This window comes from Scyliorhinus torazame, chromosome 12 (genome assembly GCF_047496885.1).
Source record: "Scyliorhinus torazame isolate Kashiwa2021f chromosome 12, sScyTor2.1, whole genome shotgun sequence".
NCBI classification, from domain to species: Eukaryota; Metazoa; Chordata; class Chondrichthyes; order Carcharhiniformes; family Scyliorhinidae; genus Scyliorhinus; species Scyliorhinus torazame.
The window spans coordinates 17,578,228-17,604,855 of NC_092718.1; the positions used below are offsets into that span (position 1 = coordinate 17,578,228).

A 26,628-nucleotide genomic window follows, 5' to 3' on the forward strand; every position below is an offset into this window, starting at 1 on the left:
GAACTGAATTTTGCCCTCTGCTTTACCCATCTCAGCCACGACTGGGGAGAACGAATGGGTTAGATGGATGCTGAGGTTGGAACTTGCTCTGGCGACTTTGTCACCCTAGCTTACCACTTTTATCATCATTCACCAACTCATTCTCAATATCTCAGATTCACTAGAATTCTCTCCTCCGTCTCCTCATCCCTTTACCCTTAAACCTGGAAGTATAAAATCAAACTCTACCAGGCCACTATCTTTACCACCCTGCTGTATGTTGTAGAAGCCTGGGTCTGCTATATGCACTACATCAAAGGTCTGGAACATTTGCACAGGGTCCATCATGAGAATTCAAAGATGGATAAGATCACAGGTAACATGGTCCTCCATTGTGCTGGGCTCAACAGCAAGGAGGCCACCATTGGCACATTGCGAGCAGTGGATATCCAGCTCACGGCCAATGCCATTCATGATCTCAAAGCAGTCATGCTCGGAGCTGACTGCGGTGGACTCCCGTCTGAGCGGACCCCTGTTTGGGCCAAATTTCACACTGGCCCCAAGTAGCCCCCCTTGGAAGGCAGAGCCCCATAGCCTGGGCAGCCTCGTAGAAATGCCTCCCTGCCCAGTATGGGTTGCTGCTGCACATCCTTCACTTCCTTGCCCTCGCCTGTCCGGGAGCGGAGCCCCACACTGGAGGTCCCTTTATGGAGTCCTCCCTCTTAATCTCGGGGACCTGGGGTGGAGGGTGACACGCAGCAGTCCGATACAAATGTGGGCTGCATTGGTTCACAGACTCCCAAAATGCTTACCCTTTATTTGTGGCCTTGTGGAGTTCCGTGGACCATGAGTATAAAAGTTATTTTGGGATGCACCCCCTTTTGTGGTTTTGTTTGCACTTCCAGACAATGATGTCTTCTAATCCCCAAACTTACTTTGAGGGTTAAAGATTCTGCTCCCTAGCCAAAGCTACACGATCCTTCCAGATTGGTTTAAATCCTCCAACTTGGTCTATTCAATCAGAGCGTGAGCTCCCCTCCTTCTGCGGGATGAACAGACTGGGTGCCTCTGATTCTTGCATACTGACCGGAGATTTAGGGATATCTTAAGGAAACCCTGAAGCCCTCAGGGCCCACCGTCTTGGCAACATGAATCACGTCTCTTTTTTAAAAATTCTCTCACGATGTGGCGAGGCTCATGTTGCCCATTGCCAACTGTCTTTGAACTGAGTGCCTTGTAGGCCATTTCAGAGGGCAGTCAAGATTCAACCGCATCGCTATGGGTCTAGAATCTTATGTAGGCCAGATCAGTTAAGGACAGCAGATTTCCTTCTCTAAAAAGGACATCAGTGAACCAGATGGGTTATGATAATTGCCGTGGTGGCTTGCTGTATATGCTAGGTTAATTCACTGAATTCTATTTACACAAGCTGATCTGGTGGGATTTGAACCCAGAGCACAGGTCGCAGTCTCTGGCATACCAGTCCAGTGACATTACCATTGCACTCGTCTCCTCCTAAAATGAGCTAGAAATTATTAACTTGATTCAATCTTGGAATTATATCGACAGTTTAAAGTATAATCATTAATGAAACCTGACATTTCCAACACCTCCCTGCGACTTGGGAGACTAACAATCTACCCACAGTCATCACAGATGTCCTTGCCCACAGACATAACTATCATAGTTTATCATAGAATTTACAGTGCAGCAGTGCAGAAGGAGGCCATTCGGCCCATCGAGTCTGCACCGGCTCTTGGAAAGAGCACCCTACCCAAGGTCAACACCTCCACCCTATCCCCACAACTCAGTAACCCCACCCAACACTAAGTGCAATTTATCATGGCCAATCCACCTACCCTGCACATCTTTGGACTGTGGGAGGAAACCGGAGCACCCGGAGGAAACCCACGCACACACAGGGAGGATGTACAGACTCCGCACAGACAGTGACCCAAGCCGGAATCGAACCTGGGATCCTGGAGCTGTGAAGCAAGTGTGCTAATCCACAATGCTACCGTGCTGCCCTATCTTGGCTCCTTCCTCCCAGTAATACAACCTGTACACCTGTCCTCTTCCCACCCTGCCCCCACAATGCTCTTGTGGGACAGAATTCAGAACAGGCCAGTGACATCCCCCCTTAAATTTCATCTTAGAGAGACAGCCCCAAAACATAACCCATCTTATAAACGTTGCATTTGTAACAGGATACAACTGCAGAGTAGAAAAGTAAGGTTGGTGAATGCTTTGCTGTATCTGAAAAGAAGTCTTAGGACTTCCATTCTTAAGTTAGAGGGTGATTGAGGAATTTATAAAATGGGAATGGTTGCGATGGCTGAGCAAAACCTTTGGAGCAGGGCATAATAGATGACAGACCTGTTCGGGCAAGGGGAGAGTTTGCATCGGAAGAGTGGCACAGAGGTAAAGCAGTGCGCTAGCCTCCAATTCTGTCCGAAGGAAACAGGTCTTTAGTGAATCACCATCAGGAAAATTGCAGGTAAGAGGTCCTGCATTACTGGGGTGCAACAGGATAACACTCCCAACTGAACCCCAATTGCCCAACAATCATCCAATTGCACACCAAGCAATGTGGGAGAATACTCCACTCTGCTCCAAATAGAAGTACAGGCCGGGACACCCAGGTTGAGAGTCTGTGCTGAAAGCCGGTTAGTTTGGACGCCCCCAATGCTGTACAGGAATTATTACACTCATGATCACCATTCAGGAACCCATGTTGGAGGTACTCATGCGGAAACAGGGCATCTCCTGCCACACCCCCATCAATTGCCTAACCCACCACAGAATATTACGGCACTGGCCATTCTGCCCCTTTAGTTATCACGGGCACTTTTGAAGAACATTCAGTTGGTCCTTCTCACCTATTTGCTCATATTTCCCCCACCCCTCTGTCTTGTCTTAAATTCACACATGGACAACAGTAACTCAGGCAAACCACTGGCATTCATAGAACCAGAGCAACAAGAGAACACAGATTTAAAGTAATCTGCAAAAGCAATGCGAGGATTTACTTTTCATGCAGGGGGTGGTTAGGGTCTGGAATGCACTGCCAGGGAGAGTGGTGTAGGCGGGTTCAATCATGGCATTCAAATGGAAATTAGATTATTTGAAAAGGAAAAAATTGCAAGGTTATGGGGGAGAAGGCAGGAGAATGGTACTAATTGATCATTTGGGCTGAATAGCCTCATTCTTCACTGTAAATATCGTGGGCTGGATTCTCCGTTTGGGGGACTGAAGTCCCCACTTGGTATGAAAACGTTGTTTTACGCCAGCAAAACTGGTTCCGTGCTTCATGGCGGATGCAGCCCACGGACCCGGAGCGGAAAAATAGTTCACCCCCCCTCCCACTTCGGCCGGCTTGCGGCCCAGGACCACCTCCTAGTGCCCCCAGCACCAAATGAAGCCCCCACCCCCCCGCGGATCGGCCCTCGTACTGGACCGAGTCCGCAGCCGCCACGCTGAGTTCCTGACGGAGAGGCCCACGCCGTCGGGAACTCGGCCGTTTGGGGTCAGAGTATCGCGGAGCGGGCCTGAGGCAATAGCCTGAGGCCGTGGATACGGCGTCCGGCGAACTCCTAGCGTACGCCGCTTTTCAGAGGGCGGAGCATCGCGTAAGCGGCGCCGCCCCCAATTTTGTCGCCATCGGGGATTCTCTTCCCCGTCGCCTAACGCGATTTCGGCGTCGGGGAGCGGAGAATCCAGCCCGTTTCTGCGACTACAAAACCTGCCACGGTTGCGCTCTAGAATTGGATTGCTCATTACCAGGGACAATGAAACAAACATTTAAATTTATTTTCTAAATAGAATATTTCTGGTTGTGCAACCCTCAACGAACAGCTTTAAACTCTCAAATGTAATAAATTTGCTTTATCCATTATTGCCACCTGCCTGTACCAAGGCGAGATACATAGGTCCATTCCTGCAGCCATGTGCATCACAACGTATACATTCCCCACCCCATATTAAATATCATTAAATCCGTTGAGGAATAACCACACAGAGAATTGAAAACAAAGATATAGTGAGGAGCAGCGTACAAAATAAATGCAAATGAACAGATGCAAGTCTACAGATTAACAGTGAGAGTTTATGCTTCAGATGCACAACTTATTCAATAACTTGCCCAAAGCCCCTTTAATATTGTGGTAGGGTCACTCAGCCAGAGGTAAATCATTTGATTTGCAAATAGCAACTGTCTGAAACAGAGCACTAATGCAAACAGCCCCATCAAACCTAGAATTGCCGCTCCCTCCACTGCACATTTGGCGTTGATCCAGAGAACTGCACAGGTCTTCAGTATGTTGTACATGTGTTGAGCACCTTTATGTCAAAGTAGTTAAGTGTAGAGGTGGGGGAAGTGGGTGCTGCAGATCATCATATTCACAGTGCAGAAGTCCATTCGGCCCATCGAGTCTTCTTTGGACAGTGGGAGGAAACGGAGCACCCAGAGGAAACCCACGCAGATACAGGCAGAAAAAGTGTCCAGTCACTCGAGGCTGGAATTGAACTTGGGACCCTAGAGCTGTGAGGCAGCAGTGCTAGCCAGTGCCACCCACACGTCGAAGACGAGTTTGGGGCTCAAATCTAGCTCAAGATCACAGTAATAGAATGGCCGCATATTTTGCTCAGAATGTGCTGCATCCCAATTTTAGAAAAGGTCATGGGTGCAGTGTCACAGAATGGTATAAAACACAAGGATACTATTTGGCCCGTTGTGCACCCATGCTGCTTCTTTTAATTAGTTGCAGCACATCCCAACCGATGCCCCACGCTCATCCCAACCGATGCCCCACGCTCATCCCAACATCCCCATCTCTTCCTTCACAGTACTGCAAAGTTCTCCATTCCAAGCAGTTACTCAATCCCCTTCGGAAAGTTACCATTTTAGCCTGCTTCCACCACCCTTTCGGATCGAGCATTCCAGAGAGTTAAACTCTTAAGAAGTCACAGAAATTGTACATACGTAGATATAAAAAAAAAGGATTTATTGAAACTGTTGAATGACAAAAAACAGACACAAAACTAAAGGTTTGGCTTTGCCGAGAAAGAAAACTGCGGTGATCTTTTGTACAGATGAAATATTGACTCCGGAATACAGTCATCCTGGATATGAAAGTAAAACTCTGTACATTCAACTGGGCATTTTTTTTCCCACCCCCAAGTCAATTTTACTGACTTCATCAAGATAAGAAAATACAATTCTGCATTAGTATTATGCCCTCGAATGTTTGAATACATGCCCATTCAACACTACATGCTATTTTTATTCTTCTGCATAATGAGGCTTGTAAAAAAAAAGTCATCAAAGTGTACAGCAGGAGGAGGAAATAAATGCAGGTATTTCTTCTCCTCTTATGGTATTCAGAGTATATTTTACAGACCACAAAGTAGTACACGGGTGCCGGGAAACAGAGTTGAAACGTAATATATTTTATTACAACTGTGCATTACACTACCAATCATTATTGAATTGGGTGCCACTTTCAGAAGTCAACCTATGAACTGGGGAGGGGAGGGGGAAAGCAGTGGAAGAGCAAGTGAGTTTTGGTCACTATTTACAGAAATCTTTACTCATCTACAAAAGCCAGGTTTTGGGGGGGGGGGGGGGGGGGGGGGGGGTGGAGAGGAGGAACAAAAATCAGCTTATTCACTTTCCAAAAATGGCAGCCATTTTCTCCACCATACAAGCACACCCTCTTTCTGAGTGCTTTCTTTAGAATATGCTATTTAATATATGTTGCCGTGGAAATAATTTGGGATATGATTTATAATGGCTGCTCCACCCACCCACAATTTTTATTTAAAAAAAAGAGAAGAGACAATATTGCTCAGTTTTGGGCTTTACCCAAACTTTCAACTTGTCCAACTTCACAACAGCTTGGGGGGGGGGGGATTAAACATCCCAGAGCAGCGGTGATGGGAGGTTTCGACCGACTCATCATTCCCACAGCAACATTGGGCCGGGAGGGAGGGAGAGAAAACAGGTAAAAACAATCACAGTAGGTTAACATCTGAAATTCATTTAATCATCTTCCTCGCCTTCATCTTCAGCATCTCGTTTCCTCTTCTCTCCTTTGACTCCTATATTGAGAGAGAGAGAGAGAGAGAGAGAGAGAGAGAGAGAGAGAGAAGAGAAAGAGAGGGGGGGAAGGAGACAGGAGAGAGAGAAAGAGAGAGAGAAGAGAGAAAAAAAACCAAAGAAATTATATGCCAGAGTCAAGAACAAAGTCTACTCAATACAACCCATCTCCACCCGACAGCTAATATTGCTCCCTGCAACCTTCTTTTCTCCCCCCGCCTACCCTACCCTACACCCCCCCCCCCTCAATCTTTATGCATCATGTGGAAATAAACAGTAACAAATGGGAACATTGGGCATATTGCTCCTCCTCTCTGTCGCTCAGCAAGTACCGTGACCAAACGTAGCACCTTCATGACTACCTCGATTTTGATTGAGTAATCCAATTGGAGGGGAAACACGTGACATTTCGGTATGTTTGGTTTTGACAGAAGAAAAAGTCAGAAATTGTGTACAAGTATTTATTGAGACTGTTGAATGGGAAAAAAAGACACAAAACTAAAGGTGTGGCAACCGCGGCGGTCGTGTGTACAGGCGAAACATCGAGTTGAGAATATAGTCACCCCAGATAGGGAAGCAAAAATCTGTACATTCACTCGGCATTTTTGTCCCAATTCCAAGCCAGTTTTGCTGACTGAGGTTATATGGGCATGTACAGCAGGAGGAGGAGATAAATACAGACATTTCCCCTCCTCTATGGCACCCAGATTGTATTTTACAGACCAAAACGTACATGGGTGCCAGGAAACAGTTGAAACCCAATATAATTCAACTATGTGATACGCTATCGATCATAGTTCTGGTGATGATCCAACTTATCGTTGATCTATTACAGATCGAATATCTCACAATCAATTGATTTCTAAAAGAAAACTCTTCTCCCCTCATCACACCTTGACCAATGTTCACTTGTGTGTGTAGCTTCAAGAGGCCTAATGTTCTTGATCAAGAATCTCTTTGACATTTGATTTTTTTTTTTCAACACTTCCACCACAATCGCTGACTCAATCGTCTCGAGTGTCCTACAAACTCCCAACTACACAGGCCCAAATTAATCCCCAATATTTCAGAGCAAGACCAGAATACAAAAAGGTCTGTACCCAAAAATAACACCTTGCACTTTCTAAAGCGAATCACTGTGTATTTCTAGCATTTTGATTCTATTAGGGAAAGGAGGCCACCCAGTTCTTTGAATCCATCCCCACTATTCAATTAGATCATGGTTGCCTGCCTCACAAAGCCAACTTGGTTCTTAACCTTAACATGCATGCCGAACAACAAACAACCCCCCTCCCCTGCAGGACAGAGAGATGGAAATTACTCCCATCACCCCCTTTGTTCATCTTAATCCTCGTCAATTAGATCACCACTTAATCTTCTATTTTCATGGGAGTGCAAACCTTTTACAACAAATAGAACTTCAGGCAGCATGTCCTTGGATTCCGATAACATTCTTATGAGCCCTACTAAAGAAATAATATGCCCAAGGTTGGAGGGTCAGGTGAAAGCATAAAATATGATCCAGTTATGAAGCCAGATTCCAAATTAATAAATATATCAGATTACACTCCTCAAAATCCTCCCATAAATCAGACAATGCCGCTTTAATGAATCTACTTTAGAATCGCATGGCAGGATTCCTAATCATGTTTATTTGGTCGGTGCATTAAAAAAAAATACAACTCGCATTAGAATACACAGGACAATCTCAAATCCTCGTCGGCTTAGCAACGCCCAACCACAACCATCAAAGAGGCACAAATCAGGAGCCCCGATACTCACCTGATTGTTCTTCCCCCTCCTCCTCTTCTTCATCTACCTCACCATCATTGGCGTCCTCTTCCTCGTCCTCCTATAAACATCAAGACAGCCCTCCCATTACTGAGTAGCAACAACATAAACCGAAACAGACTGCTCAACGTGACCGAAGAGATCAAACCCCATTCCCCGGCTTAAGCGCGCAGTAGGCTGTATTTACATAGCACCTTTATCACAGCATACTTCACGGGGGCGTTATCAAACAAAATCCAGCCTCATAACGTGTTGAAACAGATGATTAGACGGCGGGTTTTAAAGAAGGTGCAAGAGGCAGAGACGTTGCGGGGGCAATTCCAGAGTTTAGGGCCTGGTATCTGACGGCACGGCCACCAATGGTGATCTAGGCTGGAGGTAATCGTTGCATCTCCAGGGGTGCTATCTATTGGGCGAGATTTGACTGAAACGCACAGCTCCGTGTTCCAGTAGTTCAGGTGGATAGAAGAAAGGCCCGAAAGACAGCGACAGCTTTTTCCAAAGTGAAGATTCTCCTCCATGCCAAGCACAAAATGGCTACAGTTTGTCCCAGGGAAGCGAGAGCGTGTGCGCTTTTGACAGCAATTCAACATCCCCAAAACATTCGAATGTCCCAGAGACTCGAGGGCACAGTACAAACACAGATCTTTTTCCAGGCAACTAATTTATTGAAGCACTGTTCCTTCGCCTCAGCTTTCAAACCAAACAAGAACCATATTTACATACCACAAAGAACAACTTCACCCTCTTGAGTTTCCAGTCTATTCCCAATGAGGCTGGAATCACATCATCCAAACACAGTAAAAGGTTTATGAAATGCAAAGACTTTATTATCAACCAGTAACCTCCTGCTACACAATTTTAAATGACCACAAACGCAATGTAAAACCCAGGGCTCAACCCCATTCTCTCATTTCCCCCTCACAAAATGGTTCAAAGAAATCCCATGCTGTAGTCTAATGGAAAGTTGATAATCTTAACTCTGCTGTTTTAATCAAATGAATGGGCTTTGCCAATCAGAATAGTCATGCTCCTCCTAACCTGCCTCTTGCACATCCCACAATTGGGGGCTGGATCTCCAACTGTCTAGGCTAGGTTGCTGTCGAGTTGATTCTACATCAGATGCTCAGAACCAGTGGGCAGAAGCCTTCGCCCTATTAGCACAGGTTGCAGACTGGTCCCAAGGGTGAAAGGTCATTGTTTAGTAGACTGGGTCACGTGTCACCTTCCTACACTCCCCCCACCCTTTGTGAGCTAAAGCATTGTTAATCCTCTACAAAGTTTTTAAAAATTCATTTACAGGATGTGGGCGTCGCTGGTTAGGCCAGCATTCATTGCCCATCCCAAGTTGCCCTTCAGAAGGTGGTGGTGAGCTGCCTTCTTGAACCGCTGCAGTCCAGGTGTAGATACACCCACTCTGCTGTTAGGGAGTTTCAGGATGTTACTCCAGTGACAGTGAAGGAACAGCGATATATTTCCAAGTCAGGGCTGTGAGTGACTTGGAGGGGAACCTCCAGGTGGTGGGGTTCCCAGGTATCGGCTGCTCTTGTCCTTCTAGATGGTAGAGGTTGTGGGTTTGGAAACTCGGTGAGTTACTGCAATGCATCTTGTAGATGGTGCACACGACTGCCACTGTTTGTCGGTGGTGGAGGGTTTGAATATTTGTGGAAGGGGGAGCAATCAAGCGGGCTGCTTTGTCCTGGATGGTGTTGAATGTCGTGAACGTTTTGGGGGGGGGGGGGGGGGGGGGGGGAGTTACATGCCTGCTCCTAGCCACAGGCAGCATGTTGGCACAGTGGTTTGCACTGCTGCCTTGCAGCGTCGCGGACCCAGGTTCAATCCTGGCCCGGGTCACTCTCCGAGTGGAGTTTACACATTCTCTCTGTCTGCGTGGGACCCACCTCCACAACTCAAAAATGTGCAAGGTAGGTGGATTGGCCACACTAAATTGCCCCTTAATTGGAAAAAAATTGGGAACTCTAATTATTAAAAAAAAGGATTCCTAGCCCTGGTAGCCACAGTATAAATAAGACTAGTCCAGTTCAGTTTCTGATCAATGGTAACCCCCGGATTGTGGGCAGCACGGTAGCACAAGTGATTAGCTCTGCGGCTTCACAGCTCCAGGGTCCCAGGTTCGATTCCCTGCTGGGTCACGGTCTGTGCGGAGTCTGCACGTTCTCCACGTGTCTGCGTGGGTTTCCTCCGGGAGCTCCGGTTTCCTCCCACAGTCCAAAGACCTGCGGGTTAGGTGGATTGGCCATGATAAATTGCCCTTAGTGTCCAAAAAAGGTTAGGAGGGGTTATTGGGTTACTGGGGTAGGGTGGAAGTGAGGGCTTAAGTGGGTCGGTGCAGACTCGATGGGCCGAATGGTCTCCTTCTGCACTGTATGTTCTATGTAAACTATGTAAGATTCAACGATGGTAATGCCATTGAATATCAAGGGGCAGTAGTTAGAACCTCTCTTGTAGGAGATGGTCATTGCCTGGTACGTGCCTGGTGCGAATGTAAGCTGCCACTTGTCAGCCCAAGCTTGGGTATTGTCCAGGTCTTTCTGCATTTGGACATGGACTGCTTCAATATCGGAGGAGTCACCAATGGTGCGAACACATAGAACATAGAAAAATACAGCACAGAACAGGCCCTTCGGCCCACGATGTTGTGCCGAACCTTTGTCCTAGATTAATCATAGGTTATCATTGAATTTACAGTGCAGAAGGAGGCCATTCGGCCCATTGAGTCTGCACCGGCTCTTGGAAAGAGCACCCTACCCAAAGTCAACACCTCCACCCAACACTAAGGGCAATTTTGGACACGAAGGGCAATTTATCATGGCCAATCCACCTAACCTGCACTTGTTTGGACTGTGGGAGGAAACCGGAGCACCCGGAGGAAACCCACGCAGACACGGGGAGGATGTGCAGACTCCGCACAGGCAGTGACTCAAGACGGAATCGAACCTGGGACCCTGGAGCTGTGAAGCAATTGTGCTAACCACTATGCTACCGTGCTGCCCTTAAGAACAAATAAATCTACACTATATCATTTTACCGTAATCCATGTGCCTATCCAATAGCTGCTTGAAGGTCTCTAATGTTTCCGACTCAACTACTTCCACAGGCAGTGCATTCCATGCCCCCACTACTCTCTGGGTAAAGAACCTACCTCTGACATCCCCCCTATATCTGCCACCATTCACCTTAAATTTATGTCCCCTTGTAATGGTTTGTTCCACCCGGGGAAAAAGTCTCTGACTGTCTCTCTATTCCCCTGATCATCTTATAAACCTCCATCAAGTCGCCCCTCATCCTTCTCCGTTCTAATGAGAAAAGGCCTAGCACCCTCAACCTTTCCTCGTAAGACCTACTCTCCATTCCAGGCAACATCCTGGTAAATCTCCTTTGCACCTTTTCCAAAGCTTCCACATCCTTCCTAAAATGAGGTGACCAGAACTGTACACAGTACTCCAAATGTGGCCTTACCAAAGATTTGTACAGCTGCATCATCACCTCACGGCTCTTAAATTCAATCCCTCTGTTAATCAAGCTAGCACACCATAGGCCTTCTTCACAGCTCTATCCACTGGAGTGGCAACTTTCAAAGATGTATGAACATAGACCCCAAGATCTCTCTGCTCCTCCACATTGCCAAGAACTCTACCGTTAACCCTGTATTCCGCATTCATATTTGTCCTTCCAAAATGGACAACCTCTCACTTTTCAGGGTTAAACTCCATCTGCCACTTCTCAGCCCAGCTCTGCATCCTATCTATGTCTCTTTGCAGCCGACAACAGCCCTCCTCACTATCCACAACTCCACCAATCTTCGTATCGTCTGCAAATTTACTGACCCACCCTTCAACTCCCTCATCCAAGTCATTAATGAAAATCACAACAGCAGAGGACCCAGAACTGATCCCTGCAGTACGCCACTGTTAACTGGGATCCAGGCTGAATATTTGCCATCCACCACCACTCTCGGACTTCTATCGGTTAGTCAGTTCGTTATCCAACTGGCCAAATTTCCCACTATCCCATGCCTCATTACTTTCTGCAGAAGCTAACCATGGGGAACCTTATCAAATGCCTGACTAAAATCCATGTACACTACATCCACTGCTTTACCTTCATCCACATGCTTGGTCACCTCCTCAAAGAATTCAATAAGACTTGTAAGGCAAGACCTACCCCTCACAAATCCGTGCTGACTATCCCTAATCAAGCAGTGTCTTTCCAGATGTTCAGAAATCCTATCCTTCAGTACCCTTTCCATTACTTTGCCTACCACCGAAGTAAGACTAACTGGCCTGTAATTCCCAGGGTTATCTCTAGTCCCTTTTTTGATCAGGGGCACGACATTCGCCACTCTCCAATCCCCTGGTACCACCCCTGTTGACAGTGAGGACGAAAAGATCATTGCCAACGGATCTGCAATTTCATCTCTTGCTTCCCATAGAATCCTTGGATAAATCCCGTCAGGCCCGGGGGACTTGTCTATCCTCAAGTTTTTCAAAATGCCCAACACATCTTCCTTCCTAACAAGTATTTCCTCGAGCTTACCAGTCTGTTTCACACTGTCCTCTCCAACAATATGGCCCCTCTCATTTGTAAATACAGAAGAAAAGTACTCGTTCAAGACCTCTCCTATCTCTTCAGACTCAATACACAATCTCCCGCTACTGTCCTTGATCGGACCTACCCTCGCTCTAGTCATTCTCATATTTCTCACATAGGTGTAAAAGGCCTTGGGGTTTTCCTTGATCCTACCCGCCAAAGATTGTTCATGCCCTCTCTTAGCTCTCCTAATCCCTTTCTTCAGTTCCCTCCTGGCTATCTTGTATCCCTCCAACGCCCTGTCTGAACCCTGTTTCCTCAGCCTTACACAAGTCTCCTTTTTCCTCTTATCAAGACATTCAACCTCTCTTGTCAACCATGGTTCCCTCACTCGACCATCTCTTCCCTGCCTGACAGGGACATACATATCAAGGACACGTTGTACTTGTTCCTTGTACAAGTTCCACATTTCACTTGTGTCCTTCCCTGACAGCCTATGATCCCAACTTATGCACTTCAATTCTTGTCTGACAACATCGTATTTACCCTTCCCCCAATTGTAAACCTTGCCCTGTTACATGCACCTATCCCTCTCCATTACTAAAGTGAAAGTCACAGAATTGTGGGCACTCTCTCCAAAATGCTCCCCCACTAACAAATCTATTACTTGCCCTGGTTCATTACCAAGTACTAAATCCAATATTGCCCCTCCTCTGGTCAGACAATCTACATACTGTGTTAGAAAAGCTTCCTGGACACACTGCACAAACACCACCCCATCCAAACTATTTGATCGAAAGAGTTTCCACTCAATGTTTGGGAAGTTAAAGTCACCCATGACTACTACCCTGTGACTTCGGCAACTTTCCAAAATCTGTTTCCCAATTTGTTCCTCCACATCTCTGCTACTATTGGGGGGCCTATAGAAAACTCCTAACAAGGTGACTGCTCCTTTCCTATTTCTGACTTCAACCCATACTACCTCAGTAGGCTGATACTCCTTGAACTGCCTTTCTGCAGCTGTTATACTATCTCTAATTAACAATGCCACCCCCCCCCCCACCTCTTTTACCACCCTCCCTAATCTTATTGAAACATCTATAACCAGGGACCTCCAACAACCATTTCTGCCCCTCTTCTACCCAAGTTTCCGTGATGGCCACCACACCGTAGTCCCAAGTACCGATCCATGCCTTAAGTTCACCCACCTTATTCCTGATGCTTCTTGCGTTGAAGTATACACACTTCAACCCATCTCCGTGCCTGCAAGTACTCTCCTTTGTCAGTGTTCCCTTCCCCACTGCCTCACTACACGCTTTGGCGTCCTGAATATCGGCTACCTTAGTTGCTGGACTACAAATCCGGTTCCCATTCTCCTGCCAAATTAGTTTAAACCCTCCCAAACGAGTACTAGAAAACCTCCCTCCCAGGATATTGGTGCCCCTCTGGTTCAGATGCAACCCGTCCTGCTTGTACAGGTCCCACCTTCCCCAGAATGCGCTCCAGTTATCCAAATACCTGAAGCCCTCCCTCCTACACCATTCCTGCAGCCACGTGTTCAGCTGCACTCTCTCCCTATTCCTAGCCTCGCAATCACGTGGCACCGGCAACAAACCAGAGATGACAACTCTGTCTGTCCTGGCTTTTAACTTCCAGCCTAACTCCCTAAACTTGTTTATTACCTCCACACCCCTTTTCCTACCTATGTCGTTGGTACCAATGTGCACCACGACTTCTGGCTGCTCACCCTCCCCCTTAAGGATCCTGAAGACACGATCCGAGACATCCCTGGCACCCGGGAGGCAACATACCTTCCGGGAGTCTCGCTCGCGACCACAGAATCTCCTATCTATTCCCCTAACCATTGAATCTCCTACAACTATTGCTTTTCTATTCTCCCCCCTTCCCTTCTGAGCCCCAGAGCCAGACTCAGTGCCAGAGACCTGGCCGCTAGGGCCTTCCCCCGGTAGGTCATCCCCCCAAACAGCATCTAAAACGGTATACTTGTTTTGAAGGGGAACGACCACGAGGGATCCCTGCACTGTCTGCCTGTTTGTTTTTTTCCCCGACTGTAACCCAGCTATTCTTGTCCTGTGCCTTGGGTGTGGTTACCTCCCGCAGTCATTCGCAAACATCCCTACTTCTGACCTTATGAAGGAAGGGAGGTCATTGATGAAGCAGCTGAAAATGGTTGGGTCTACCCTGATGAACTCCTGCAGTGATGCCCTGGAGCTGAGATGATTGACCTCCAACCACCACAACCATCTTCCTTTGTGCCAGGTATGACTCCAACCAGCAGAGAGTTTTCCCTGATTCCCATTGACTCCAGTTTAGCTCGGGCTCCTTGATGCCACACTTGGTCAAATGCTGTCTTGATGTTAAGGGCAGTCACTCTCCTCACCTCTAAATTCAGCTCTTCTGTCCATGTTTGAACCAAGGCTAGAATGAGGTCAGGAGCCGAGTGACCCTGACGGAACCCAAACTGCACGCCCGTGAGCCGGTTATTGCGGAGTACGGGCCGCTTGATAGCACTGTTGATGACTCCTTCCATCACTTTGCTGACGATGGAGGGTAGACTGATAGGATGGTAATTAGCCGGGTTGGATTTGCCCGGTTCTTGTGTACAGGACACACTTGGGCAATTTTCCACACTGCTGGGTAGATGCCAATGGGGCTGAGCGGTGGGTGAAGGGGGAGCAGGGGGAGGGGGAGGAAAGCAACACCAGAGAGAACCGTTGAGGCGCGTCAACCTCTGGGGGTGCAAGTCTCTGAAGGCAGAAAATGACAATCTATGAAGAAACGAGTTTGAGCAAGTTGACAAAGATAGAGGTGGCAATGGAGTGGTGACAGCACAGTCACACACTTATATTAAATGATACTCGAGATTAGAGCTGAAGGTCAGTGAGCATCAAGACAGCCTTTCAGCTTTTCCGGACCAATGTTTTTCCAGTGGTCCAGCCTTTTGACTTCAAAGCAACCGTGGGACATTGAAAAAGGTGCCCTATGAACACAAGTTGCTGTCTAGTTTATTTAGCACCGGACCTCAGAATCAGTGGGCAGCTCTGAAGCCTGGTCCAGACCAGCAGTGAGATAGACCCAGTATCTAATTGCTCAATGTCTGCAAATGGAAAAAGAGAGCTTGTATTTATACGGGTCCTGAAAGCGCTTTCACGTCCAATCAAGTGCTTTCGCTGCGTCTTTACTGCTGCCGTATAGGAAGCCCAGCAGCCCAGTCAATTTGCAAACAGCAAACTCCCACACACAGCAACGAGATACCAACTAGTCATTTTGTTTTTTAAATGATGGGAACCGAGGGATAGGCCGGCCAGGAAATTGGGATGAATGTTCCTGTACTTTGAACCATGGAACCCAAGTGGGCAGATGGGGCTTCCGTTTCATCTGACGATACAGCACTCCCTCGGTATCGCACGGAAAACGGACCATGACAGGCACATAGTGGGTATGTAAATAATCCCTCAGTTATGGTGTATAATGAGTTGCTGTTTTCGATCGGAATAATACAGCCAAAAAACTGCAGTTTTACAGGAAAATGTATATAACCCAATCCAAAGTGAAGGAGGAAGGCTATCTTTATATAGCGCCTCGTTACACTGTCCCAAAGGACCTTGGTATGAATGGGTACTTTTGCTGCCTTGTCAGGGCTTTACTGCACTGAATCATACCTCTTCCTCTACGCTGAGAACTTCGTCCTCCTCCCCGTCTTCCTCCTCTTCATCCTCATCCTCTTCCTCCCCATCTTCATCATCATCCTCTTCACACTGAACTGCATCATATTCCTCCTCTTCGTCAACTTCTGTACATTTAAAAACAAGAAACTAATTAAATCAAATGCAAAACATGAAAGGAAGTCCATGATCTCCAAATCATACATTAAATCCACAGCGGAGGTTACAACAATGCTATCCAAATCTCTTTAGAATGTGGGCAATATAAAATGCACATACATGATCTAAGCTTTGACAGGCGTGATTCTGAGAGATTTGGGACTGTGCAGTATATTCTTGAAACTAGGTCAAGCAGTTGCTTCTCAGGGCAGCATGGTGGCATAATGGTTAGCACAGCTGCCTCACGGCACTGAGGTCCCAGGTTCGATCCTGGCTCTGGGTCACTGTCCGTGTGGAGTTTGCATATTCTCCCCATGTCTGCGTGCGTCTCGCCCCCACAACCCAAAAATGTGCAGAGTAGGTGGATTGGCTACGCTAATTGGAAAAAAATAATTGGGTAATCTAAATTTATTTTTTAAAAAGCAGTTGCTTCTCCACACTCCACTACATCAGACTGAATTATTGATAATGACCAAACAAGTGACTAAACAAGTCCACTTAGAAGGCAGATTTTTACAAAACCCCCAAACCTGCCCATAAATACATCACTTGAAACAGATGACCATACATTTTCACTTCTTCCCCTACACAACGCAAACCAACCTAATTTAAAAGCAAGATAAAAGACAGAAAGTAATAATAATCTTTATTAGTGTCACAAACAGTCTTACATCAACACTGCAATGAAGTTACAGTGAAAAGCCCCTAGTCGCCACAATCCGGCGCCTGTTTCGCTACACCGAGGGAGAATTCAGAATATCCAATTCACCTAACAGCAAAACTTTCGGGACTTGTGGGAGGAAACCGAAGCACCCGGGATAAAACTGGAGCACGTTTTCACCACAACAGAAGCAACATTGGAGAAGGGAAATAGACAGGGGTTGAAAATGGCAGAAATCTCAAAGTACCATCTTCCTCCTCGTCATCGTCGTCTAGTCCCTCTGCGTACACTTCAGTGTCCGAGTCCGGCGCTTCTTTGTCTTCACGATCGTATCCATCTAGGTACGTCAGTTGCTGGAGAAACTTGAAAGCATTTTCTCTGTAATTGTTTAGGTTCGTTACCTCGCAATTGAAAAGGTCTAGACTCCGCAGGTTATCCAACTTTCTCTGTGCAGGAAAAATAAAAGGGGAAGACAAAACTCAGAGAAGTTAGGTTCGAATTTGCGTCACAGGACAGAAGAGACAGTTAAAATCCTCCAAACATCCAGTCTACCATCGGTGATAGAACTTAAAAAGATACCCTTGTGATGTGCACCTAAAGTATAGTCCAAATTCTTGTGCATCTCAATCCCATACAAATAAAGAATGGAGAATCGGATATTTAACTAAAATGGAAAAAACATGAGGTTGTTTGGGACCAACTGAACAACTTTTGGAAGTGCCAGCCAAGAACAATTGACCAAATGTCCTACCTTTTCTGTTCCGTGATTGTTGCGACGATTGGAAGATGTTAGGAAAATTGGTTTAAAAGCCGGGGGTTAAAATGTTGTTTGTTTAAAAGTAATTCTGTTCTGCAGGACCCGAGTGGTTTTAGCAGCCAGCAGATGAAATTGACAAAGAAATGTGTTTTCAGTCTGGGCTAATGCATCCTAGTTTGCATGGAGAAGTCTCTGGGGAGATAACGTGTTTTGCAGCCTGCAGAGGCAGGTTGCGTTTCAGCCTGGGGAGAGGAGGTCATTGCTGGGTGGAGCCAAGGAAGGCAGAGAGGCATTTTGAAAGCATTAGAGAGGAAACTTTGAAGAGAGGAGTTGAATTCTGATCTGCCTGATGCGGAGTTCACAATTCTCCCACAGTAAGATAGATTGAGAGCTTTCTCTTCTTGTTGTTTAATGGGAAATTGAGTAGTAGTGTTTAAGGTGTAAATTGTTATTTTTGAGTGTGAAGTTAAAAAGCTTAATAGTGTAGCTATAATAACGTTTGCTTTAAAAATAACCAAAGCCCCCATTTCTTCCTGCACGCCTGGAGCGATATCATTTTTTCTGCCCAGTCTTTCAAATAAAATAAAATATTGGGATTTTGGTTCACTAGCCATTGTTGGGGTCTGGGCTGGGATCGTAATATTCGAAAGAAAATGAGTTTAGTTTTTCTTTATTCTTTCATGGGATTTGGGCATCACACCAGCATTTTTTTGCCCATCCCTAATTGCCCTTGAATCGAGTGGCTTGTTAGGTAATTTCAGAGGCAAGTTAAGAGTCAACCACATTGCTGTGGGTCTGTGAGTCACACGAAGGCCAGACTGGGTAAGGACGGCAGATTTCCTTCCTTAAAAGGACATTAGTGACTCAGGTGGGATTTTAAACGCCAATTAATAAACAGTTTTACAGTCACTGAGACTGGCTTCATACTCTAGATTTATTAATGGAATTTAATTCCACCAGCTGCCATGGTGGAATTTGAACCCATATCCGCAGAGGATTAGCCGGGCCTCTGGATTACTAATCCAGTGACGTTCCTACTATGCCACAATCTTCAGTAACCAGTCTCGTGTGGATCTTTACCTCCATTGACTTATATCTGAGCTATACACTGGAGTCACCCGAGATACCAGGCCCAAGGAATATGGATGGTGCCAACACTGCAGAAGGATAGGGGCTGGAAAGGTTCACTGAAAGCAAAAGGCTTCTGAAGCAATGCGAGGTTAATAACTATTATAAATTTTTTAAGATCCCAAATCTTCTTTGGAGGAATGGCGTTCTATCAGACCCAGTGCGCCCGAGTACAAATGATATACGTAAGCGATTTTCTTATTCAAATGTTTGTAACAGGCTTCATCTTAAATCCGGGTTTTTCAAACTCTGGGTCGCGGCCCGCGGGAGGGTTTCGGGAGGGCCGTGGAGAAATCAGTTGTGGCGTTCCCAATCGCGGGAAGAAGTCTCCAACAACTGCGCCCGGTTGTTAAGTTTGCCGGCCGCCGCCAGTACTCGATTGGTTGCGCCGTTTGAGGGGGGGGGGGGGGGGGGGGGGGGGGGGTGAGGTGGCGCCAGGCTGGACTTTATGCTGTTCACCACGCCTGCGCAGGGGGTGGGGACTGATAGCATCACGCTCCCACATGGATGCCCAACTGTGGTGGCCCCAGCTTGGAGCTCCGCTCTGGTGCTCCTGCTCTGCACACTGCTCGGCTCGCATCGCCGATCGACAGTACAGAACATACCATGAGTCTGCACTGACCCACTTAAGCCCTCACTTCCACCCTACCCCCGTAACCCAATAACCGCTCCTAACCTTTTTGGTCACGGTGGGCAATTTATCATGGCCAATCCACCTAACCTGCACGTCTTTGGACTGTGGGAGGAAACCCACGCAGACATGGGGAGAATGTGCAGACTCCGCACAGACAGTGACCCAGCAGCGAATCGAACCTGGGACCCTGGAGCTGTGACGCCACAGTGCTATCCACTTGTGCTACCGTGCTGCCCTATGTGACCTGCGCCTCCGTGGTCAAGCTGTTCAACGATCTGCACAGCGGCCGCTTGCACTCCTGCGACGTGAAGCACTGGTCGGGAAGTGGACAGCGGTCTGTGACGGGGGTGGATGTTGCTGCTGGACAGTGAGAGGGAAGCCAGGCCTTGTTTGATCAATATTCCTCGCTGACCAGCAAGGCCAGTCAATACGGCGGACACATGTCAACACTGGAAGACACCTACACAGTCATCACTTTGTGTCACCACTCTCTGGCAACCAGGAAGTAAGTTCTTTTGATGAGAATAGAGCAGACGACTTGCATGTTTGGATAGTGCAATGCAGTGGAACCAGTAAGGAATATTGTGACATTGCGTGTGTTTGATAAGTTACTTCATCTCGTCTGAAGTCATAGTTCATAAAGTAAAAACAAGACTGTCCTTTTTTTCCTATACTTGTTTAAATTTCTAAAGAAAAGGGGAATATATTTTAAACAAACGTGTGTGTGTATAAAGGTAAGGATGCACATGTTCAACTGAAATCGTTTTAATTCTCAGCAGTAAAGTCATAAACTTAGAAAAATCAGGTATTGGAAATAAAGTTTCAAATATCAAAAAAAAAGGCCAGGCCCGACCGGCCTTTGAATATGAACGATGGAGTTGTTCCGCCAGAGGCAACAGCAGAGAGGTGGTCCCGGCATGTACGCTGACACCACACGCCTTTTCCGTCCGTGCTTTGGGCGCAAAATCATGGAGGAGAGATACCTCCAATTTGTAGATGCCCGCAAGCAAGCAACAGGACTGTGAAGAACTGAAGATGGATTATTTTGTAATAAGGGAGAGGACCAGAGACAAACAGGCCAGGGTCTCACAATTGAATTTGCTGGAGAGAGCTTCTCAGGAGAGTCCACAGCAGGACAAAGCAGTGCTGGTGTGAGCTGTATCCAGAGCTCCAGGGACTCTGACGAACAATTCAATTAAGAAAATGAATTCGGGAACAAAGCAATAAAAAGATGATTTCTTGAGGTATGGCTTTAATTGTGCCAATGCAAAAAGAACAAAGAACAAAGAAATGTACAGCACAGGAACAGGCCCTTCGGCCCTCCAAGCCCGTGCCGACCATACTGCCCGACTAAACTACAATCTTCTACACTTCCTGGGTCCGTATCCTTCTATTCCCATCCTATTCATATATTTGTCAAGATGCCCCTTAAATGTCCCTATCGTCCCTGCTTCCACTACCTCCTCCGGTAGTGAGTTCCAGGCACCCACTACCCTCTGCGTAAAAAACTTGCCACGTACATCTACTCTAAACCTTGCCCCTCTCACCTTAAACCTATGCCCCCTAGTAATTGACCCCTCTACCATGGGGAAAAGCCTCTGACTATCCACTCTGTCTATGCCCCTCATAATTTTGTATACCTCTATCAGGTCGCCCCTCAACCTCCTTCGTTCCAGTGAGAACAAACCGAGTTTATTCAATCGCTCCTCATAGCTTATGCCCTCCATACCAGGCAACATTCTGGTAAATCTCTTCTGCACCCTCTCTAAAGCCTCCACATCCTTCTGGTAGTGTGGCGACCAGAATTGAACACTATACTCCAAGTGTGGCCTAACTAAGGTTCTATACAGCTGCAACATGACTTGCCAATTCTTATACTCAATGCCCCGGCCAATGAAGGCAAGCATGCCGTATGCCCTCTTGACTACCTTCTCCACCTGTGTTGCCCCTTTCAATGACCTGTGGACCTGTACTCCTAGATCTCTTTGACTTTCAATACTCTTGAGGGTTCTACCATTCACTGTATATTCCCTACCTGCATTAGCCCTTCCAAAATGCATTACCTCACATTTGTCCGGATTAAACTCCATCTGCCATCTCTCCGCCCAAGTCTCCAGACAATCTAAATCCTGCTGTATCCTCAGACAGTCCTCATCGCTATCCGCAATTCCACCAACCTTTGTGTCGTCTGCAAACTTACTAATCAGACCAGTTACATTTTCCTCCAAATCATTTATATATACTACAAAGAGCAAAGGTCCCAGCACTGATCCCTGTGGAACACCACTGGTCACAGCCCTCCAATTAGAAAAGCATCCCTCCATTGCTACCCTCTGCCTTCTATGGCCTAGCCAGTTCTGTATCCACCTTGCCAGTTCACCCCTGATCCCGTGTGACTTCACCTTTTGTACTAGGTCTACCATGAGGGACCTTGTCAAAGGCCTTACTGAAGTCCATATAGACAACATCTACTGCCCTACCTGCATCAATCATCTTAGTGACCTCCTCGAAAAACTCTATCAAGTTAGTGAGACACGACCTCCCCTTCACAAAACCGTGCTGCCTCTCACTAATACGTCCATTTGCTTCCAAATGGGAGTAGATCCTGTCTCAAATCAGGATGCAAAGCCCATGTGTGTTAGATGCAGGGAAGTACTGGCAAACGAAACTTTAAAACCCTCAAATCTTCAAAGGCATTTGAAGACTAAGCATGGCGGGTTAGAGGACAAATTGATTTTTTTCAAGGGATGCAGCGAGAACTTAAACCATCAGCCAAAGACCTTCTCAGAAATGTAACATGGAATGATGAAGCAAGTGAGATAGTGAGGACTGTCGCATTAAAGGTAAGAAAAAAATGGTGTGTCGCGAAGGTCCCCCAGTTGGTAAAAGTGGGTCCCGGGAAAAATTTTTTGAAAAACAGTCTTAAATAAACAAAGTTTTGAACTATTGCTCTTTTCTTAAAATTAAATGTCGTTTTTAGGATAAATCCCACCAAGTAATTGATAAATCGGAGATAAGTGAGAATTAGCAGATGATGAAAGCAGAAATATATCAAATTCAGATTCTTCTGCACATCATTATTTATAGCTTTATCAATATCGACAATCCAGAACCAAGGAGAGGGAGAACCTAATGCTGTTATTTCAGAGATTAATCATGGCTCACGGCTTGGGCGCGCAAGGTACTCACCAGAGGTTCTATTGTGCTGAGATCTTTGATTTTGTTGCCACTGAGGTTGAGATGCGTGAGGTTCGGACATTTTTCTGCCAACACTTCTAGTCCCCCTGAGATTCGGTTATCACTTAGTTCGAGCTATATGTAAATACATGAAATATCGGACCGTTAGCATTGATTTAAACTCGAAAAATCAGTATACTTTTAACCTGGGAGTAAAGAAAGCAACAGTACATAGGAATTAGGAGTTGGAGTAGGCCTTTTGGATGATGGCAGATCAGTCTGCGGCCATACCTCCACATTCTGCTGCCCCCCAATAATCCTTGATGCCTTGTTAAGTCAAGAATCTATCTAACTCTGCCTTAAAAATATTCAATAAACCTCCCTCCATTGCCCTCCGAGGATAGAATTGCAGATTCACGACCCTCACAGGAAATATTTTCATAGAATCCCGAGTGCAGAAGGAGGCTATTTGGTCCATCGAGTCCAAACCGGTCCTCCGAAAGTGCACCCAAGCTAGGCCCACTCCCGCACCCCATCTCTTGTGACCCCACCTAACCTGCACATCTTTGGACTGTGGGAGGCAGTGGTTTAGTGGTACCGTCACAGGACCAGTAATCAAGTCACTGCACAAGCAACCAGAGACCCAGAGTGATGCGCTGGGGACCCAGGTTCAAATCCTGCCACTGCAGATGGTGAAATTTGAATTCAAGAAAAATCTGGAATGATAACCATGAAACCATTGTTGATTGTCGTAAAAACCCATCTGGTTCACTAATGCGCCTTGGGGAAGGAAATCTGCCATCCTTACCTTGTCTGGCCTACACTCGACTCCAGACCCCACAGAAATGTGGTTGACTCTTAACTGCCCCCTCAAGGGGCAATTAGGGAAGAACAATAAATGCTGGCACAGCCAGCCATGCCCATGTCCCATCTCCGGAGCACCTGGAGGACCTCATGTGGAGAGCACCTGGAGATTACCTCAAGTGCCTCAATAAGATCACCGCTCAATGTTCTGAAGCTTCCTTGGAAACTGGCCCAGCGAGTTCACACCTCCCATCCCAAGAATGAACCAAGTGAACCTTCTCTGAACTGCCTTAAATTCATTTATATTCAAACATGGGGGACCCCCCCCCCCCCTTCACTTTGGCAAACTGGGATCGGATCTCCGCAGGGTATCAGGTATTTCTCTGCCAAGCTTTTCTGGAGTGAATACCAAGGTTTTAATCTATCGCCACTGGAGACAAATTTCCTACCGAAGAGAAAGGTCGAGGAGGATCATCAAGTCGACATCACTACTTAGTCACTAACAGAAAGGAAATTGGATAGAACAGTTTGGCAAGTTCTTTGGTACAGGATAATTGGGGAAACATGTGCGGTGGGGTGGGGGTGGAAGAGAAGAAAGATGTTACACCTGTAAATAGAAGAGGTTATCGTATGAAGAACAGTTAGAAGCATAATAGTTGAGTCTCCCTGAAGGCGGATGGGCAGGTTAATTGGGCGGTGAAAAGGCATTTGGGACGTTCACCTTTATCAATCGAGGCATAGATGACAAAAGCAGGGAGGTCATATTGGAGTTGTACAGAACTTTGATGGGGCCACAGCTGGAATACTGTGTGCGGTTCTGGTCGCCGCATTACAGGAGACGGTGATTGCATTGGAGGGGGTTGCAAAGGAGATTCACCCGGATGTTGCTTGGGATGGAGCATTTAAGTTATATTGGGGGGGGGGGGGGCAGCTTAGGTAGGGTGCTCTTTAAGAGGGTCGGTGCAGACCCGATGGGTCAAATGGCCTCCTCCTGCACTCTAGGCATTCTACAATACCGTCAAAAGCAATCAGAAAGCTTTTACCCACCTTCTTTAACTTGTTTAACTTTGGTAGGTTCGCAACGGACAATAAGCCTACGTTGATCGTGCTAAGGAATTCCAATTCTCCAAACTCATCCGAGAGGCCCTCGATTTTACCTTCATTTGAGCGACAGTTGTCGAGAACAAGTTCTTTTACCTGGTAAGACAGATGCAAAACAAACTAAACACAAGCTCTGGGAAACAGGTTTTCGCAGCCTTCATGGAAGCTCACATTAAAAAAATCTCTGGATCTGTAAAGATTTAATCATCTGCTAATGCGGATCTGTAAAGATTTAATCATCTGCTAATGCTCACATTCCAAGCATTGTCTGGCGTCTTTGAATTTGTCTATATATATATATATATATATATATGTTTCTGGAGCATACCTCTTCATTCACCTGAGGAAGGAGCAGCGCTCCGAAAGCTAGTGACATCGAAACAAACCTGTTGGACTTTAACCTGGTGTTGTAAAACGTCTTACTGTGCTCACCCCAGTCCAACGCCGGCATCTCTACATCATTAAAAAAAACAGCACAGGAAGCCTCGACAAGACAGCAGTTTTCAAACTGTGGTGCGGGGGCGGGGCGAGGGTAGTAACTGGCCTTTTACATCCTCAGACACACACGAGCAAGTCCACAGAATTGTTGATGCTTTGGTCAGCCTCTGCTTGGTCTGGGGACTCAATGCTCATGGAGAATTCCAGTAATCCTCTTGCAAAACCCTCAGAACGCAGATACAGATGAAGACTTAATAATAGGGCAGTTGGTTACTTGTTTAGTCATGAACCTGATCAGGTGATTGCTTTATAGCTCTGAAGTACAATTTTAAAATGATTTGTTCAACCAAGAGCTAACTATGGAGGGAAGGGACAAACAGTAACAGGTGTTGTGACGCAGTAGGTAGTGTCCCTGCCTCTAAACCAGAAGCTCTGGGTTCAGGTCCCAGACCAGGACTTGATGGTCAAGGAAAGTGCGTTCATAACGCAACCAAACGGGTGGAGTGCGTCAACCTGCAAATCCTTCCAAACACACCAATAGCTGGTGGAAAGAGCAGGAGAGACTCCTGGTCTGTCAAGTTTGATGTGGAGTGGCACCTCTCAAGCTATAAGCCTCTGGTAACAGGCTAGTGACCTCTTCTGGGAATTACTAACTGTGGAAACAAAAGTCTGCCTTAATGCACCACTAGGTGCAGGAAGAGAACTGGAATTTGAGTTAAGAGTTACAGTATAATAATCTTTATTAGTGTCACAAGTAGGCTTACATTAACACTGCAATGAAGTTACTGTGAAAATCCCCTAGTCGCCACACTTTGGCACCTGTTCGGGTACACGGAGGGAAGAATTCAGAATGTGCAATTCACCCAAGAAAAATGACTTTCGGGACTTGTGGGAGGAGACCGCAGCTCCCGGAGGAAACCCACGCAGACAGGGGGAGAACGTGCAGACTCATCACAGAGTGACCCAAGCCGGGAATCGAATCCGGGACCCTGGAGAAGTGGAGCCACAGTGCTAACCACCTGTGTTACCGTGCCGCTCCCGACACCTGTTGCCAAGCCGCACGGTTAGTCATGATGGTACAGGTTGGCCATTCGACCCTCAAGAGCCTGTACTGCTTTTCAATAAGACCATGGTTGATTTGGGTGCGGCCTCACCCCCATTTTGCCGGCAGCCCCTCATGAGCCTTGGCGGCACAACCGGGGACAAGGGAGAGCATCAGATCCACATACGCGGTGGCCTAAATCTTTCTGCACCCACAGTTGTTTCACAAAGAATGAAGATGGGTGGAGTCTACCATTCAAGTAAAAGACTGACTGTGGAATTCTGAGGAGCACCAACTCGACAAATGTTTCTCATCACCCTGAGCAGTCATGAAGAAATACATGTTTATTGTTGAAAAGAGAGACATGCTGGTAAAGCTTTTTGTCTCGCACTCAGCAGGACAGACACGAATGCCAATTTTTTTTTTAAAACACGAAAAAGCGGTGCTGACTGGTTGGCAAGTCCATTTAATTGGTCGAGGCATTGCCAGGGAACACCTGCCCCCCACAGAATCTTTTATAGCACAGAACACTTGTTTAAATTGCAAGTAAGGCGCAAGGCCTGGACATGTTCCCTTTGCCTTCAGGAGGTTAGTTTCTCGCAAGAGTAAGTGAGGTACACTGC

General features: G+C 46.6%; 1 protein-coding gene across 2 annotated transcripts in view; it reads right to left on the reverse strand.

Moving 5' to 3' along the window:
* Positions 1-4,961: 4,961 nt before the first annotated feature.
* The window catches only part of anp32a (acidic (leucine-rich) nuclear phosphoprotein 32 family, member A), a 47,544-nt gene continuing 25,877 nt past the window's right edge, over positions 4,962-26,628 (reverse strand). For both annotated transcript variants that reach the window (XM_072470480.1, XM_072470481.1), the window contains 6 exons: positions 24,472-24,621; positions 22,633-22,755; positions 17,172-17,370; positions 16,102-16,232; positions 7,859-7,928; positions 4,962-6,078 (listed from right to left, as the gene is read on the reverse strand). In XM_072470480.1, coding sequence (XP_072326581.1) covers positions 6,020-6,078; positions 7,859-7,928; positions 16,102-16,232; positions 17,172-17,370; positions 22,633-22,755; positions 24,472-24,621 — 732 coding nt within the window. In that variant the 3' untranslated portion in view covers positions 4,962-6,019. The remainder of the gene's footprint in view (positions 6,079-7,858; positions 7,929-16,101; positions 16,233-17,171; positions 17,371-22,632; positions 22,756-24,471; positions 24,622-26,628) is intronic.